Here is an 18749-nt window from a genome sequence, read left to right as displayed (position 1 = left end):
TAAAAGGTGCCAAAAAGGCAATACAACTTTTTTCAACAAAGCCTAGTTTTATAGGCTGCAACATTGGACAGCTTTCATTTGTTTTACGCCGTTTTAAAAAACTTACTGTTTTGTACTTAATTGCTAATAAAGAAGATTCCTGGACACATTTCAAACTTGTTTTTTTTTTTTAAACTGCATTCAGTAAATCATAAAAATATACAGCTCCCATCTCATAGATTCATTATACAAAGAGGAGTAGATAACTATTTACAAATGTAAAGGAAAACACACAACATGTCAAGGAGCCAGAGCTCCCTCCCCTGCATTCACCCAGGTGGAAGGGAACAACGGTTTCTTGAGAGCCGATCCTGCCTGTTTTTGATGCACCCCCCCCCCCCCACCCCCACTTGACTCGGGTGTGTAGGATTAGGGTGGCACCTAAAAGGGGCAGGATATGGCTCTCGAGTAATAGGAGTCCCCTACCCCTGGGTGAAGGTGACAGCTGGACAGGAACATGAAGCAGGATCACTCACTGCTCGCTGAGGAGAACACACCAGCATCCCCTATTGGCCATTTGCAGGCACCTCCTAAAAAGGAAGGTAAACACACGATCACTACCACTGTGTAAACGGCAAAAGAAAATCATGCAACGCCTCAGGGTTAAACATTTTGGATATGTTGTGTGATACCATGCTTTTAAATGTCAGGAACCTCGTAGGTGAAAAACCGAGTCTGAAAAAAGTCTCCCATCCCCACCCTTTTTTTAGGAGGTGGCATTTTTCTGGGTGAGATAGCTTTTGGCATTTGGCCCCATTTAGCTTCAAGCAAGCTAAGAGTATGCGCATGTATTCAGCAGCCGATTCGTCACAGGCGTGTCATTGCCATTATTCTGCATGATGTCACCCATGCAAGAAGGCTTCATGCGTCACGCACACATTTTACCTTGTCCTCCAGTCGGGCCTTGTGGGCCAAAGAGGTAACAGTGATTTCTCTAATGTTATGGGAAGGCGGGATAAAAATAAAATCACAACAAAACACTAGTTGGTATCAATCAAGTGCCCACAGTAGTGTGCATCTGTTTTGTGTGTTTGTGTAGAACTCACCTCTAAATTTCCGCGGGCTTTCTTTAAGACACCATGCGTGAGAGACACTGCATGAACAAACAAAAATGTATAAGTCTCACGCAAAAATTACACACATATGCCCTTGCGTATCTGAAAAAAAAAGGACCATGGAGAAGAAAAGGCGTTTTTAGCTGCAAAAAACAGCAATGTATAATGAGGCGTTTTTAGCTCAGAAAAACGACCATGTATAGTAAGGTGTTTTTAGCCGAAAAAACCCCCGACTGTGTAGAGTAAGGCGTTTTTGGCCCAAACAAACGACCGTGTAGAGTAAGGCGTTTTTGACACAAAAACATCATGTATAGCAAGGCGTTTTTAGCTAAAAAAAGTTTTTTGAGGGGGCTAAGAATGCCATAATATACAAGGGTCGGGTTTTTTGGGCTAAAAACGCCATACAATACATGGTTGTTTTTTTCCGGCCCAAAACGGCTTACTATACATGGTCATTTTTTTGGGGGTGCTAAAGACGCCTTACTATACATGGTCATTTTTTTCGTCCCAAAACGCCTGACTATACATGGTCGTTTTTTTCGGCCCAAAACGCCTGACTATATGGTCGTTTTTTTCCAGCCCAAAACGGCTTACGATAATACATGGTCGTTTTTTGGGGCTAAAAACGCCTTACTATACATGGTCGTTTTTTTCGCAAAAAAACGCCTTACTATACATGGTCGTTTTTCGGGGGCTAAAAACGCCTTACTATACGTGGTCGTTTTTTGGGGGGGCTAAAGACGCCTTACTATACATGGTCATTTTTTGTCAAAAACGCCTTACTCTACACAGTCATTTTATCGGCTAAAAACGCCTTATTATACATGGTTGTTTTTTGAGGGGGCTAAAAACGCCTCAATATACACGGTCGTTTTTTCGGCTAAAAAAGCCTTACTATACATGGTCGTTTTTTTGGGGGTCTAAAAACGCCTTAATATACATGGTATGTTTTTTCGGCTAAAAACGCCTTTCTATAAATTGTGTTTTTTAGGGCAAAAAATGCCTTAATATACTGTACATGATCCGTTTTTTTTTTTAGCTAAAAACGGCTGACTCTACATGGCTGTTTTTTGGGGGGCTTAAAATGCCTTACTATACATGGTCGTTTTTTCAGCTAAAATGTATATATATGCACACACACACATGGTCGTTTTTTTTCTCGCTAAAAACGCCTTACTACACCTTACCATATATATATATATATATATATATATATATATATATATATATATATATATATACACACACAGGAACCCTCCCTGTACGTATATAGTAACGAGTTTTTTGCGTCCCCAAAAATATATGGTCAGGCATATTTAGCTCAGAAAAATAACCATGACCATGTACAGTCAGGCGTTTTTAGCAGAACAAAAACACGACCATCTCGTAAGGCGTTTTTAGCCGGAAAAAAACCCCAATGTATGGTCAGGCGTTTTTAGTCCCAAAAAAATCGACCATTACTTTTTTCTCATAAATGTACAACTTTTGTAGCACAAAACACGTTTACACATTTGTTCCACTCCAACTATTTTCTCTTCGCTTCTTTTTTGTTTATGCGAGTGGCGTGAGTAAGAACAGGTATGAGCGTACGCTGGTCAATGATGACCCGCTCCATGCCCTCCTTGAGCTGGTTGGTGGTGTGCAGGCGTTTGACGGCTCCGGTCAGCATTCTGTCCTGTTGGGACAATCGGCTCTTGAGACGCGAGATCTCCTTCTTTAGATCCTCCTGCGGCGCGGGATCACACGGCGGACGTTTAATGACATCAGCAAAGTTGGCATGGTATGGTCTAGCGGCATCACGTGCTGGCATACCTGCTGGTCGTTGACCGTTTCCGCAGCGCCCCCTGTCGGCAGAGAGACTCTCCACACCAATTTGAGCAGGCGGGCGGCCTCATCCAGGACCTGCTGCATGGTGCTCATGTCACCCAACAGCTGCTTCACGCCCTCCTCGTCCAGTACCTCCATACAAACGAATGCATTTGGATTTTTACAAAATGAAATGTCAGTGTCAATCTCAGTGACTTTTAAAATGGTTAGGGTTAGAATAAAATTGCATTATAATATATATATTTTATTTACCACACTCTATTTTTTTTAAAGTTACTGTCTTACATGAAGGGCACTGCATTTAAAACACACACACACGCGCACACACACACACACACACACAAAGAACATTTCTATTCAAAATAAAGCATTTTATTTCAAATATCAAAAACAAGCTTTTGTGAGAAAAGAAATGACTATATTGTGCAGTAGAAATAAATGTGACGCTACCTTGTTAAGACAGCAGCGCAGCTGCGCGTCCTTGCTTCGTGCCAACTTGCGTCCTTCTGAGATGAGCCTGCGGAGGGCACTGTAGTCCTCTACCAGTGCCAGGATGTGGCGCCCATTGCGGTTGGCCCACAAGCGGTGGCCTGGCACCAGGCGGGAAGGAGCGCTTGTAACGCTCTCGCTGGAGCTGCTGCTCCCGCCGCCGTCGCCATCGCCATCCACCTCGCAGCGCACTCGAGCGTTGGCGCTGTCCCCGTGAAGAACGCCGTTGACACCATCACGACTGGGCGACACGCCCCCTTCATCGACTGGGAGGAGGCAGGACAATCGGTCAAATGATTTTTCCTTTTCTTTTAAAGCACGGTTCATCAGTCAGACCCCAACTATAGTGTAGTGCATCTTTTCGTTTTTTTAAATGCCTCGCTATACATGCTCATCGTATTTTAAAACAATGTCTCACTAACATGGTGGTTCTTTTTAAAAAATGCCTTCCTATACATGGTCATCAAGCTCGTGGATTTCAAAAAAGAAAATGTTGACCGACATAAAAATAAGTGTGAAGGTGTTTAATGATGATGCTGCTGCCTGAATTTGAGCCAAGAAAATCCCTGCCGACATGACATGCGAGTGCGTTTACCTGCAGAGGAGAGCCGGTAGTTGATGTTGATGGTTTCGGAGCGGGCGGCTCCTCGACACAGCTGCTCCTCCAGCCTCTGTCGCAGGGTTGTGTTGGTGTGAATGCTCTTCTCCAGCTGCACACGCAGATGGCGCATCTCCGACAGCAGCTCGGACAGGTCCACTGAGCCAGTGCTCAGAAGAGCAGAGCCGGGATCCGGTGTCGCGCTGACGCCTTTGCAAAAGAAGCAGTGTTACATTTGAAGATTTTCAAACAAAAATGTAGATGCTAAATGGTGCTAAATTTATCTTATTTGATAATGAGGGTCTTTATTTAAAAGAATTTGGAAAAAAAATATTTTTTAAGAAGAAAAACAAAAGAAAGAATATTACTCAGCTAATAAATCTGCGGCAAATGTTCATTTTATCTTTTTAATTTAATAATTTACATTTCTCACCAACAAATGTTAAAATGAAGTGTATTTTTTACAGGACAATAAAAGGTGTGAGTTCTGAAAATGTAAGTCTTTTTAAACACCTTTTCCAGGCCTCTACATTTACTGTCATTCATTTTTAAAATGAAAAATATTTATATTAAATAAAAATTAAAATGTGAATTTAATACATTCACACTATGTATGAATTCTGACACTGATAAATAGAACATAATGTGAACATAAATGATAATTCCTACTTTTTTATTCATCCAAACTACTGTCACCTAAATCCGTCTATAAAAAACAACTCCAAACATACTGAAAACTGTAAACATATTTCATTTTTTAAGGAAAATTAAGAACATCTCTCATACATTTCCCATGCATTTCATGCACCACTTTTAAGGCTGAACTCTGGTGACAGGTTTGTTTCTCCCACGGTGTCATGCACGGGGATGGAGGACGATTATAATATGAATGAGGACTGAAGGACAATGACAGACGGGTACCCAGGTCGCGGATGGCAAAATAGGGTCAAGTGTCCATCTCATTTACACAGACGAAAGTAATTCTAAGGTTGGTTTCCCTTAGTAATTATGTGTTGCGATGGAGTGAAGAGAAGAAACCAACCTTGATTGTGCGCCGCCGTCTCCATCCTCTCACGAACTTGCAGCTCCATGCGCAGCGACTGCAGGAGACGCTGCAAGTCGGTCACCTGCTGCTGCTGGAGCTTCACCTCGCACTGCAGGCTGAACGCATAAAAAAAAACAACAACAACAACATGCACACAGAGTTAGCAGCTAAAGGGTGTTACGACACTACCCAACAAGAAAGGGTTATTATAGATGTGGACGTGGAAAGTGGATAAATAAAATTATCGGCCACGAAATATCATGGGGTGAATGTCATATTTCTTGTTAAAGACCAAAGACACAAAGCGACGTGTGTGTTGGATTTGGGGGACAATGACGAGAGAACAATGGAGCAAGGGAAAGGGAGAGGAGTGAAATGCTAAACGAGACTCCGGGTTTCGGATTTCACTGTGGGTCGACAAAACGAATGACCGCTGATGCAAATTGTACTCATGGTGTGTCGTCATGGTGACACAGAAACATTGTGTGGTTTCACATTGCATGGTGTGCGGTATAGTTCGTACAGACTCGTCGGCTAAGTGACTTTACAACTCCATAATCTAGTTGAGAGCGCAACACTGACTAGTGGCATGTTTTTAGCTTGAGGAGGAGCAGGGATGTGGCTACAGGTCAAGCGGTAATTGCTCAGGGCACCAAGGTGAAGGGGGGTCAAAACATGGCAAAAGAATGGCCTAACATGCCCTTGATAGCTATTGGTTGGATAGATGGCTGATATTGGTCCAATGACATTTCCGGATTTTTAATGGGGCCTCATACGAGAAAGCTTGCTGTCAAAACAATTATTTCCAGACACCTGCGCAACTGCTCCTCGCTGGTGCGCAGCGATTGGAGCAGCCTCGTGTTCTCCTGCCTCAGGGCGTCGCCGTCCTTTCTGCTCTGCTCCAGCTTGGCCGTGCGCCTCGCCAGGCTCTCCCGCAGCCTCTCGCTCTCACGCTGTTTGTCTGGAGGAGAGCAACAGGAAGGTGTGATGCGCTTTTGTTTTGCAAAATAGTGCGCTTCTCTTGTACCTTTGGACTCCAGGTTAAGTTGCTCCTTCAGGGCTTGGTTCTGACCCCACAGGAAGCGAACCTCGTTGACCAGCTGAGCTTGATCCTCGTTACCGTGGATGAAGATGTTGGTAGCTGCCGTGAAAACGCCCGCACACAAAACCACAGCCAATTCAGTGTGCCAGCTCATCAATTGCGTCATGAAAGCCGCAGAGAATGAGCGGTCACCTGTGTCTTTCTCCACCTCGGCAAGCCTCCTCTCAAGCTGCTCCCTCAGGCGGTCGTTGGTGGAGATGCTCTCCTCCAGTCGCCGCCTCAAAACTCGAATCTCCTCGAGGTGCTCGGCCAGCACGTCTGAGTAGACATGAGAAGATGAAATCATGTGAAAAGCATGATCGGGAATAACATTGAAATAGAATGTAAAGAAGCCAGCAGGCATTGGTGTGACAAAGATATGTGGTTTGCTTTAACTGTCCCTATACAATGCTGGCTTGGATAGTTGAACAAAGATGCATTTTTTTGTTGTAAATAAATAATTATGGGCCAATGAAATCAAATTGGATTCATTCCCTCAACACAAGTGATGACCTCTCACAAAACGGCAAGTAGGAGACAACACGAGTAGGTTCATCTCACAGAGTAATCAATCGGCCCCGACTACCTGAAGTGACGGTGCGTGCTTCTGCGGAAGCATTTGCCGCCAAGACAACGTTCTCGTCGGGCTTGGGTGCTTGTGTCGGAGAGTCGCGCTCCTGATGATGGGCCATGACGGACAGGCGCAGGTCCAGCTCGCTACGCAGGCTGCTGTTGAGCTGCTTGCTGTCCCTTAGACGCTCGTGAAGCAGTGCGTTCTCCCTCTGCAAGTCCAAAAGTCGGCCTTCCGCCACCACTTCGGCTCCGTCCCCTGCACGTGAACACAGTGATAACTGTTTTTTCCCCCCCTTCGCTGAAACCAATCGGGGCCACTTAATAATGTAAGTTGAAAGTGGATGGAGTGGTGGCGGTGGGGTAGGGGGGATGCGCTGGAAGCGGACACCGGCAGAGCAAAGTCCTTGGTCTGCATGGAATGCCTCAGTGCACCACAATGGCTGTGAGTGGAAAAGAATTGCTGCGGCAGGCATGTGTGGCATTAAACCACATTATACCAGACAACCGAGAGAGGATGGAATGCGAGTGCACTTCTACCATAGAACCATCTCGTGTAGCATTTGCCGACCTTTACGGGCCCAAGGTGCAGGATGGACTGATGGCTGTTGTGAATGTTTCCATTCAACCTTATTATTCGATTGATTATACCACCAAATAATTGGACAAAGTCTGATCAAATAGATTCTTCCAAAAAGGCAGATAACGGTTTTGCACATCTGATGACGCTTTACGACTTGAAATGGCTTTCAGTTTGCAGCTGTGCATGATCAAGAATTAATATTGGTAGCTTGAATTTCTTGACCACATCATGTGTTTGAGACCATTTGAGTTCCAAACTTTTGACTGTATTTAGGAAAATATATACTGTATATACGTCACTTCACTGGGATTTTATTGTTCTTCATGTAAACGAAAGGACGTGATAGCATTTCCAGTCACAAGCTGGCTAACGTGGACTACTACCTTGTGTGGGGTGGCTGCCGTGACAGGAGGCCTCATCAGAGTGGGAGCTGTGGGAGCTGTGGGAGCTGCTGGGACTGTGGCCTCGGACCTGACTCTGCAGGCTCTGGATGAGGCGGTTCTTCTCCTGCAGTTCTCTGGCCAACCTGAGAGGAGGAGGCGGAAAAGGAAGATGATGACCAGGCGCGTGTTAACACAAGGATCCATCACTCTCAACATGTAAAAGAGAAGAACATTTCTCGGTGGTTTATGGTAAATTTCAGAGGGAAATTAAGATGGAGAATATAGGATTTTTTTTCCCAGATTAAGTTTATAACGGTGAATATTTCCAGATGTTGAGCATGCTGTGTTCGTTTTTTTAACCACCACGTCAAACCACTCTGTTTTAGCCACACAATTCGCCAATTCGAAATAAATAGAAAGATTCCACAGCAAACAGCATGCCTTCAGCATATCCACTCACACGTCCAAGCGCTCACTGGCGCGCTCGGCCACGGCGATATTTTGCCGGACCAGGTAACCGACATGATTCCTCAGCCGCTCTCTCTCGGCCTCCAGCTCCACACGCAGGTTTTCAAGCTCCTGCTGGATTGGGCCAGCGGGGCTGCCCGTCAGCCCGCATTCACTACAAATAAATCCCGCCCTTTGGGTGTGAGCGACACAAGAAAAAGGTACTTTTTTTTTTAACTTAAAAGGTAGTTTTCAATATTGAATGACGGTGTGGTGTTTTCAAGGGAGGCTTGTTGTTCACACTGATGCTATATCACACATCTGTTAGCAAGTTTGCCATTTCGGTTTGACGAATGATTGGTTTGGTTGAACATATTGTGGTTACAAATAAAAGTTTGAAGATTCTGCCTCTATTTTGGAGATCTGATGCTGAACAAGTCTACCATTTCTTGAGAGCAAGAGCGGAAGCTCAGGCACGAAGGAATGCTTTTAAAAGTGTGTTTTAATCAGTTTAAAGGTGTTCAAGCGTGAATGACTTGAAAAGAAATTTGCTGCAGGAGTCACTACATTTGCAAAATGTTTGAGTAGGCTCGTTTTGTCCCATGGGAGAGCTTCTGATTATCAACGGTAACAAAATCTGGACTCTGCATTTGTACAAGTGCCCACCAAAAATTGCATGATTTCAACCAGTTTAACAAATGGATAGTAAGTATTTGAGATTCTGTTGTGAAAATACACAAAGGGCATTAGACTAATGTTTCAAAAAATAATAATTATAATGAGCACAATGTCTCCTTGAAAGCCACTGTGTGTTCTGCTTTATGTTCTATGTTCTGATGCGTATGACGCTGCTGACCCGGTTTTATCATCAATTGTTTTTGTTGACACACGGATGAAAATAGGTCAGCAGTCAGGCAGACGCCATTCAAGCGTAGCAACCCAGACGGGGTCACAAGGCAATTAGGCAAAAGGCTACGGGGGAGCTTTGCTTTTAAAGAGGTCATGAGGCAAATCAGACAATAGAAACAGCCGCCAACCCCAAAAATCTTCCATCCGTCGCATGTGGTGGTTGTCGTCAATGAGAGTTAGGCGCAAAAATGGCCGACAGAGCGGTCTTTGGGATAAATGCAAAATGCATGGCCACAGAATACCAATTTTAACACTGGATTCATTTTTTGCATCACTTAGTAAAATTGTTCACTTGACCATAAATCCAAAGATAAGATAAGTTAAGATATCTTTTATTTGTCCCACACTGGGGAAATTTACACTGCTCATAGATGCTTCTTCGCGTTGACAAGTAATGATAAATGAAGATTCCTCCTCTGTGTTAAATGTAGCGCACAAAAAGAAAAAGTAGTGAACTGTTGTCGGTCTCAAACAAACAGTGCAGCTCCTTCAGCACTGACAGGGGTGCTAAATATCAAGCAGCGGAGTCGAAGGTTGAGATGTACCTGCGAGAAAGCTCCAGAGCCGCCACATCTTCATTATCCTGATGAGTCTCTCCTAACAGACACGGCCAAAAAAAATAAAACAAATAAATGTCAAGGGCTTGTCAGGAAAAATCAGCAACGCTTGAGGACTCTTAAGTGGATTTCTTCTTACTCTCTCAAGGAGCACCTCACAATCTATTTCTTTCTGTATATCCTATCAATGTTACCAATGAAATCAACTAAGATTAAGATTAAGAAAACCTTTATTAGTCTCGCAATGGAGAAAAGGCTATTAATTAAACATCAGTTTTGGGTCAATTTCAAATAAATAAAAAAAAGCACTGAATGGAAAATATAAAGCATATTAAAAGAGAATGTAAAGAAATAACCTGGTTTTACAAAGTGTAATTGAGCCAAAAGTCACACACTGTAGTATTCGTGTGTTGATGTGCACCTCTAAGAGGAGTGGCCAAGTGAGTATCATCAGGAACAATGTGCCAGCTCTGGTTGGCCATTTAACACACGGTTTGTTCAGTGTGGGTGCCTTCTACACTACAGTTTGCATGCGTCAGTGCCGAGTTTTCATAAACAAGCGCGGACGGTACCTTTGTCCAGGCGTCCCTCCAGCCGATCTAGAATACTCAGGCTCTTGTCCAGCTGCTCCTTGAGCATCTCGCTCATGTAGCAGTCCCCCGGGCTGACGTGGAGCATCTCCTGGAAAGCCCTCCTCAGCTCAACCATCTGCCGACGCTGCAGGCCCGCGAGCCGCCGGCTCTCCTTGAGCTGCTGCCTGAGCTGTGACAGCTCCCTGGCCTGCGACTGCACCAGGGAGTCCAGGCTGTGGAAGTGACAGACTGACATCAGACTGTGTAAATGGGCAAAGAAGGTCCCCAACTAAGTCACAGTAATAGTTGTCTATTGTAATCTTGGGATTAGTTCAGCATTTCTGATGAATGAATGCATTGCATTGCAACCTGGCAGGGGAGGCAGAGCGGCTGCGGGCATGCTGTAGCTGCACTTTTGCACTCTTCTTTCGCTCCGTCTCACTGGTTTCATCAGTTATGGCCGGGGCTTCTCTGTCACAGTCTTTCTCTCGCATCTGCTCCCTACTGGGCCTTGCATGATGGATTTGTGCTCCGTCCTGATTCGTCAACTGGTCAGAGCGGTGGCCAGGCACTGGGTTCCTCTGCACAAGACTTGGCATCTGGTGGATGAGTTTGGTTTGGCTTTCCAAGTGGACCTTCAATTCTCGCACCTGCGCCTGGAGTAGTAGCGGGTCGTCTGAGAGGCCATATTCCTCGAAGTTCTGAAGGCTTTTCTGACTGACCTGAAAACACAGCACGGGCCGCATTAGCTTTGACCACATTTGAAAACATAAACCGGGCAATATTTGTGACAAAATACCTTGGCCGAGCTCAAAGTGGGGGAACTTGGGTATGGTGTGCTGGCGGCAGAGTCCAGATGTTCAGTGGAGGAAAAGTGCAACTGCTCATGAGTCAGCAGCGAAGGGAGACTAGAAGCGCTTCCGCTTGCTTTGATGCCCACCTCGAGGTCTGGAGCGGCGGACAGACAGCAACAATAAAATAAAGAAGCGTTTAACACTGTTGAGAACTGCACTTTATAATGATGATCACAGGAATAATCAATAACTTATTCAGTACCAGCCAATTCTGGACCAGGTCTGAAAAGACGTTTAAAAACGTCTTTGGGAGTGAATGAGTTAAAAGCCGTGTCTCCACCAATGATTCCAGTTCAGAATAAAAACACAGTAGGCTGACTTAATCAGGATCTTTTTGCAGATGCTCTGATTGATTGTCTGGTCAGGATGATTGGGAAAAATTCTTAGTTCGCAGTTTGAGTTGTCAGTATTTCTCTTTGTGAAACAAGTCCCAGAACTTTTCTCTTCACAAATGATTATAAAAATGTACCTGCATATTTTCTAACCCATTAGAATATAGAAACACTGAAAAACATACACCAAACTGCCATTCTAGCACGGTGGAAACAAGGCTTTTAAAGAAGATAAGGAAGGAAGTGAAGATTATTAGGTGCAGAAAAGACATGCAAAGGTTCCATCATTGCATGGCAGTGAAAGGCTGTGGCAATTCCACACCACACTGAGAAGCAGAAGAAAGACGTTTGTGAGGTTAGGAGACTCGGATATTGATAGTGTGTTACGGCCCTCCGCCCTGTTCACTTCTCATGCAGCCCGTGAGAGACTCCAGCCCAAGCCGCGTGAGTTTAGTGTCCACTCGGAAGACAGACATGCAGCGTCCGTCTCAAACGTGTCTGACCTGTGCTACTGCTCTCTTCCCTATCGTTCTCACGCTTGCACATGGTTTCGTAACCCAGGTCCTGCAAATCCACCTGCACACCTTTGTCATCGCGCTCCAGAGCTGGCATTGGAGGCAACGGTCACGTTAAGTCAGCGACGAGGCAGCTTGGATAGATCCATAACAGAAGTGGGACTCACCCCACTACAGTGATAACTTGACTTACAATATAGGTTTGCATGTCAAAACAATTGAAATGCCATTAATGCATTTCATCTGCCCCCCCCCAAAAAATGTTTTTGTTAAAACTCCCATAATTGACCAGTTGCAGATCTCTGGGTCGCACGATGCATTATGGATGAGGTTTCTTAGGTTACCAATTTAGAATATTTGTGTGTTTTTCAGAGCCAAGGCCTAGTGATTGACAATATTTTGCATTTTGTACTGCAGTTTCTTGAGTCTTTTTATTTGTATTTGTGTGTATGACTCGTCTAGTTCGTTAAACATCTGTGCTATAAGTGCACCAGGGACTGTAGCTCTCTGTTTTGTTTTGCTTAACTCTCGTCGAGGGGTAACTTAAAACAAATAAAATAAATAAGTGACGCCTCATTATTTGGAAAAAGAAAATCTAAGTTGTGGTCACTTGTAAGTCAAGGTATCTCTGTACAGCTTTCTACAACAAGTCAAACATGTACACAGAATGGAAACGGCTGAACGGACTCCCTTGTAAATGGCACAGGTCGAGGAGCTATCTTGGCACTCAATAAATGCGCTCACCTTTTTGTGCTACGTTATTCATGGATGGTGTAGATTGAGCCGTGGCGAGTTTCTCCTCCAGGTTTTTGCAGGCTTTCTTCTTCTCCCTCAGTGCCTTGTGCAGAGCCTCCAGCTGGGCCTGAACGCTTGGCGCTAGGCCCTTGGTGTCCGACAGCACTGCATGGCCCTCGCTCTCTTCCCTCTGGGCCCTCTCTTCCTGGAGAGAGGCCTGGAGCTCACCAATCCTCTGAGAGTGATCATTGAGGACCTTGCAGAGTATTTCCAGATTGCAAAGGATAGCCGAGTCGAGAAGTTCCTCGGACTGAGTGCTTGGCTGAGTGGCGCGAGTGAGGCGCTCCAGTTCTTGTCTCTTTTGTAGAGCTCTCTGGAGGTTGCCCAAGTGCTCTTGTAGGTGAGGGTTGGTGAACGAGATGGTATTTTTACAGGCAGCTGCCAGGGAAGCTATGACAGATTCTGCCGAGCTAAGGCATTTCACAAGAACTTGGGTCATCTCCTGACTTGAAGTTTGGTCAGAATTTCCACTTTTTCCCTTCTGATCCCACAACTCATTGTCTGCGAGAGATTCAGGTGCCGTCTGTGTGGCAGTACTCAATCTCAACTTATCCTGAGAAGAGTCCTGGTACGCCGAACCCTCGGGTCCTACAAAGACCCCTCTGGAGTTCTGCTTGTTTATTGAGGCATTTACTGCCTCCATCTTCAAACGGAGATCTCCAATTTCCCCCTGCTTTTCCTGGCTCTCTGGAAGTGAAATGTGCTTCTCTACTAAATTCAAAAGTTGTGTGAGTTGCTTGTTGATGTCCTCCTTTTCCTGAAGCACTTTCTGTAAATCCAGGCATGGGCCGCTAGAGCCCACATCAGAAGGCGTTGCTCCTTGTCTGGACCCACCCTGGCTGTCCAGACTGCAGGCGGTCAGGTAGGCGATGGTGGATTCGGCAGCTTGTAAGGCCTCCACGTATTGGCTATTGAGCCGTTCCTTGTCCTGGAGCTGCGCATGGAGCTCCTCCCAATCAGCCCGCTGCTCGCCCAGCTTGTTGATCAAGGCCTCTTTCTCCTGGCACTCCTGGTGAAGGAGCTCCAGCTGGGTAAAAAGAGCGGCGTGGTCCTGGGTGTCATCCGACGTGTGCGTGTCTGGATAGCCGCTATCGTGAGCACGTCCGCAGGAAGAAGAGGGGTCGGCGCTTGGTTGGGATGACGCGGTGGAGTCTGTAGTGGAGTGCAGGTCAGCATCTGTGTGAAGTTGCTGCGCCGCGTCCGCTTTACTTGGCTCTGAATGTGTGTCGCTGCAAGATTCTGCTCTCGGCCTCACAGGGACAGGCAATCGAGATCTGAAAGGGGCCTACAAAAAATACAAGAGAAACATTGAAAGTCATGAATCCATCCGCTCATTTCTATGGCGCTTTTTTTCCATTTGGGTAGCAGGTGACGAGAGTGATAGATGTGATTTACCGTGCACTGAAAAATGAACCTAATGTGCATGTTTTTTTTTTTTTTGGTGAAGTGGGAGGATGTTACGGTCAAAGTTCAGATGTTAAGGCCTTGGAACAATCAAGGTCCATCTTTAAATTTCATCCAAAAATACAATATTACTAGCGTTTTGTTTGTCCTCTGTTATATAAACACAAAAACACCCTTGCACTAATACAAAACACACCATCTGTTTTGAAATCTTGCGGTGATCGCCAGTTTGCAGAGTTTCCACTTCCTCTGTGGTGATCAGGGCCCTCCTAGCCATTGTGCACTCCTCATCTTTGTCCTTAGGTTGACCCTGCAAAGTTTCTTGACTCTGTCTTGATTCATCGCTACTGTTGCCCGACGCTTCTGTGCTCTCCTTCTCTTTGCACTCGCTGGACATTTGTTCCTTCAGCAGACCTTGCAGTCGCACGTTTTCAGCTGTGAGCCTGCGGACTTCCTCTCTGGAACAAGGGAATTTATTACACTTAAAGATGTCACTTTCTAGTGGATGTGGAGATGGGTGATATGAAGAAAAAAAGTCTGACCTAAGGTGCAGGAGTGATGCAGCACCATTATCAGTCAGAAGACATTTTACAGAATCAATCTCTGTTGCGGCACAACGAGCATTCTCTCTGCTCTGGCCCTGGCCGCTGTCCACACTCTCATCCCCAAGAAGCTGAGAGGCAAGGCAAACGTATTTTATTTTTATTTGCGTGCGTAACCAAGTTTGTAGCAGTTAGGTCAAATGATGATTTCTCACTTGATTAGTGGTGTATTTAAGAACCAAGACCAACCCTTTTAAAAGGGCAGTCTAGTGATTACTTAGGAACATACCTGCCCCAATGTGATGTCCGTCTGACTCTCTTTGTCTTGAGAGCGGCACGTCTGGTGAGCAACAGGCGGCACCTCGGTAATCGTTGTTGTGTCTGGCTGCTAGAGTAATGGGATGTGAGGCGAGTATGACATATGTGACTCGATTCGAAAATAAAATAAAAACAAGAAAACTCAATGGGGCAACAAAATTCAAAAACACAGTGCAAAGCGACAGCGGGATGGTATGACGTGTCTAATGTGATATGGCGAAGAAAGACCGTTTTATGGGAAACAGATAGAGATAGAAAGACAGGCTTTGGTTAGGAACAATGGAGGAAAGAGTCCAGGGAAAAAAAGACACACTTGTAAAAGAAATTAGAAATAGGGAATACTGCATTTGAGAAGTAGTAGAACTACTGAGAAGTAGGATATGTCCAGCATGCAGTTCACAGAGCGCATTTTTTTGGTTTTGAGTTTTTCATTTAAAACAAAAACAAAAACACTGCATTGTACGTACACAATGAAAAGAACAAAATAGAAAAAGGGAAAGAAATAACCTTTTTTTGAATAAATAATTGCTGTACGTACTCAAAACATTTGCATCGTTTGTTTTAGCGTCTGCTCCATGACCCTTGAGAATGCTTTTAACTTTGTATTTGTGTGTTTGACAACTTGGCCCGGCTGAACAGCCGAAAGTGCATCGACGACTGACCACGTGGCAAATTGCAACTCATAAGACATTTAACATGGAGTATTCAGAACTCGAGGTACCACTGCAGTCATTCTGTTACATAACCTGCCAAATCCCAATTTTCTCAAATGCAGCATACTGTAGTAACAAGCCAGACACAGCGGAGGTTAAGTCAGGTTCAAAGGTTAGACGGGGGGGGGATACTAAAACTAATAGGTGGCTGTTACGATGGCACTGAGTAGTTTCACTGAACAAGGAGACTTTTATGCGGATTAATTTTGAAAAATAAGAGTCTGTGTGCAGTTGAGAGAAAGGACTGCCTTTGTGGTCTCCAACCTGTTTCCATGGGTGACTGTTGGCCAGGTTTTGGTCATCCTTCTCATGTGCTGCCAGCCTGCTCTGGAGGACTACATTTAACGCTTGAAGCTTGCTAACACAGTCCTGCAGCTCTTGCACCTAAAAGATGCAGACAAACTTAAGTGACATACTCACCCCTACTATAGTGCGACAATACAAACTCCTGTAACAGTCAATTTCTCTTGTGGATGAATTGAAAAAAGCTATCAATTTATTTCCATAACAGATTTTTAAACATTGCCTTTTAGGAGTTTTTACAGTATACAGGCGAGTCAAAATTTAGACTTGCGCGTCTTCAGTCCCAAACTGATATCCAGTCATAGAGGTTGAGTCAGAACACAAGCTATTTTATTTCTGGAGTATTGTTATATGTTGTGTGTGTGTGTGTGTGTGTGTTAATGATGGAGTTATTTGAACCTTTAGATGACCGTAACATCTATGTTAATTTCCGTTAGCCTGTAGCATCTGCATAAAGTGAATTCAATTCACCTTCAGTTTGAGCTCCTGTGGTGAAATGTTGTCATGCCCCTCATCCACACAAATGCTCATGTAAGAGGTCTGGTCGCCGATGAAACTCAGCGAGTCTCCTTAGGAGAAAGGAACGCAACATTTAACAGAAACATTCCACACAGGGCATAAGTGTAATGTGGACATCGTACGGCTGTCGCCGGTGCCGCCCACTCCTCCGCCGCGGTTCTGGATGGCCCCCAAGCGGGCCTGCAGAGAGGCATTCCAACGCTGGGCATCTTCCAGCTGATGCTGCATGCTCTCCAGTTCTTTGGCATCAACTACATTCACGCCTGAACACAAACATTCACAGTGTTACAAAAACCCTCACCTTGATATTATTTTAATATAATTTTCTAGTTAAAGATCTGACATTTTGTACTGTACCGAACCAACTTAAAACTTGACATAAAAAGTATAATTCTATTGGTATGTCTGAATCCGTCATGGTTTCAGTGCTTTTCAACATTTTTGTTGATTTTTGGGAGGGAGGTGCAGGAGCGTGTGAATGCAGTGATTTTATACACAGATGACTTTGTATTAGTAGCAGAGATGACGTGGATGAGAATAAATGAAGGATAGCATGTCGGAAGACAACTGATAGAAATGGAAGTACATATGACAGAAAGCCTTTATTAAATCTATTGTGAGAGAGGAAGGAGGAACGCCCTTAAAAAAGAACACTTGGAGACTGTGCATAAAAATAAAAATAAAAAACTGATCAGGCTTGGAAGGAGCTGCAATATGTATGTTTTCCCCCCATGTGATTTAAGAGGCATCGTCATGGGGAAATACGCAAATGTCATCAGTTATAATTGGCCAGATCCATCTTGCAGAGAGAGCTGCTTGTTACATACGGCTGACCCATTTTTATACCCTCCACTCTGCGCAATGTTTGATGTGCTGACATGCACACTCACAAACACAGGCGCATGTGTGGACCAACTCTTAAATAACGGGGCTTACGGGAATATGTCCATGCACAGAGAAACTTTCAGCCAGCCTCAAAGTCATGCCCTGACTTGAGATTAGGGGAGTGGAGAGTTGTACTTAAATAAACAAACCAATTTGCTTCGTTATACAAGACGTTCATCGGATTTTAGATTAAACTAATTTACAGTGGCAGATGGCCGAGTCGGCTGGATTAATACCCACGGAGATGTGAAGTCATCAACAGACCAATGGCTTAATGGGGGAGTTGAACAAGTACACAGGCGTGTGAGAAACCCAAAGATGGACAAACGGAAGCTTTTATTCACGTTTTGTTTTTTAAAAACAAGGATAGGAAAACAGGTCAGGAGAGTGAAAGTGTGAGGACATAGAAAGAGAGAGACAGAGAGAACAAATAGAAAGTCAGCATGCAAATGCACAAGTGATGATGGAGATGAAGAGCGGACAGAAGCGACACAGATGCTGAAATGAAGAGGGGCTGGGATCTTGTTAGCATGAGCAAACACAGTTTAGCGTGACAGAGGACAAAGAAGATGGGCAGGCCTGTCTGTGTATTTGTATTTCCCACATGGTCACTAAACTCATTTCCGAGCAGAACTTCAGATTTGTCGGGTTTCCTAGCAACCTAATTGATACAAATGACCCCCATTTGGGGCTCATGAAGGACTCTCATGCATGTGCACTACACCTTCTCTGACTTTGGCTCTGTCTAGCTCTCTCTCCAAGTCGTCTCTGAGCTCCTCGTTGGCTTTGACGCCGTCCTCCAGCTGCTGCCTGAGGAGCTGCACTGCCGTCAGCTCCAGCTGCAGCGCATGAAGACGTTGGGCGCTGTAAACCGAACACACCTTTCATTATTATTTTTGGACTGCACTTCTTCAAAGGATCATTTAGCTTAATGGTGGAGGGGGAGAATTCAAAGCCATTTTAACCTCTTCCTTATCCCTTTTAGACTGACAGTACCAATGTGTTTCAGCATGGGATATTAATTCTGTAATTTTTTTTCTCTGTTTCCTTCATATTTGTTAGTGAACTACAATGCAGATATTAACTTATTTTGTCTACGGTTCTGTGTAGACAAAATAACTAAATTTATCATAGTGGTGAGTTGCATTTTGAATCCTATGCCAGTTCGTCAAAATATTTCTTTACGCAAAACTGGTGCAGCATATTTTTTTTTCCCCAAGTTGGAACCACAACATCAAGCAACAAATCCAAATGATATTTTCCTGGTGCGGCCTGTCCCACCTGTCCTGCTCCTTCACAGTCCTGACAAGGCTGGAGTAGAGCTGCTGCTCGGCCCTCAGCGCTTTGTTGAGAGCCTCGTGCTCCTGCTGCAAAGCTACTAGGTTGGGAAGCGCCTGAAAAGCAAGTAACCAAT

The 18749-nt window shown here is 44.6% G+C and overlaps 1 protein-coding gene across 2 annotated transcripts in view; it reads right to left on the bottom strand.

The window, feature by feature from the left end:
- Positions 1-148: 148 nt before the first annotated feature.
- Positions 149-18749, bottom strand: part of cdk5rap2 (CDK5 regulatory subunit associated protein 2) — a 32073-nt gene continuing 13472 nt past the window's right edge. The window contains exons 24-51 of one of the 2 annotated variants that reach the window (XM_052050504.1): positions 18617-18729; positions 18060-18199; positions 16573-16713; positions 16403-16500; positions 15893-16012; positions 14887-14985; positions 14598-14728; positions 14252-14513; positions 12601-13936; positions 11845-11946; positions 10955-11103; positions 10525-10877; positions 10156-10388; positions 9572-9623; positions 8131-8292; positions 7668-7813; positions 6721-6963; positions 6288-6413; positions 6081-6194; positions 5867-6014; positions 5051-5169; positions 4006-4218; positions 3372-3676; positions 2907-3053; positions 2685-2820; positions 1086-1132; positions 925-973; positions 149-569 (exon numbers count right to left, since the gene is read on the bottom strand). In XM_052050504.1, the coding sequence (XP_051906464.1) occupies positions 508-569; positions 925-973; positions 1086-1132; positions 2685-2820; positions 2907-3053; positions 3372-3676; positions 4006-4218; positions 5051-5169; positions 5867-6014; positions 6081-6194; positions 6288-6413; positions 6721-6963; positions 7668-7813; positions 8131-8292; positions 9572-9623; positions 10156-10388; positions 10525-10877; positions 10955-11103; positions 11845-11946; positions 12601-13936; positions 14252-14513; positions 14598-14728; positions 14887-14985; positions 15893-16012; positions 16403-16500; positions 16573-16713; positions 18060-18199; positions 18617-18729 (5346 nt within the window). In that variant the 3' untranslated portion in view covers positions 149-507. Of the gene's footprint in view, positions 570-924; positions 974-1085; positions 1133-2495; positions 2821-2906; positions 3054-3371; positions 3677-4005; positions 4219-5050; positions 5170-5866; positions 6015-6080; positions 6195-6287; positions 6414-6720; positions 6964-7667; positions 7814-8130; positions 8293-9571; positions 9624-10155; positions 10389-10524; positions 10878-10954; positions 11104-11844; positions 11947-12600; positions 13937-14251; positions 14514-14597; positions 14729-14886; positions 14986-15892; positions 16013-16402; positions 16501-16572; positions 16714-18059; positions 18200-18616; positions 18730-18749 lie in introns of those variants that run through there. The other variant, XM_052050505.1, reaches the window with a different exon arrangement.

The sequence above is a fragment of the Hippocampus zosterae genome, chromosome 18 (genome assembly GCF_025434085.1).
Source record: "Hippocampus zosterae strain Florida chromosome 18, ASM2543408v3, whole genome shotgun sequence".
NCBI lineage: Eukaryota > Metazoa > Chordata > Actinopteri > Syngnathiformes > Syngnathidae > Hippocampus > Hippocampus zosterae.
This window is presented reverse-complemented; position numbering and strand designations above follow the sequence as displayed.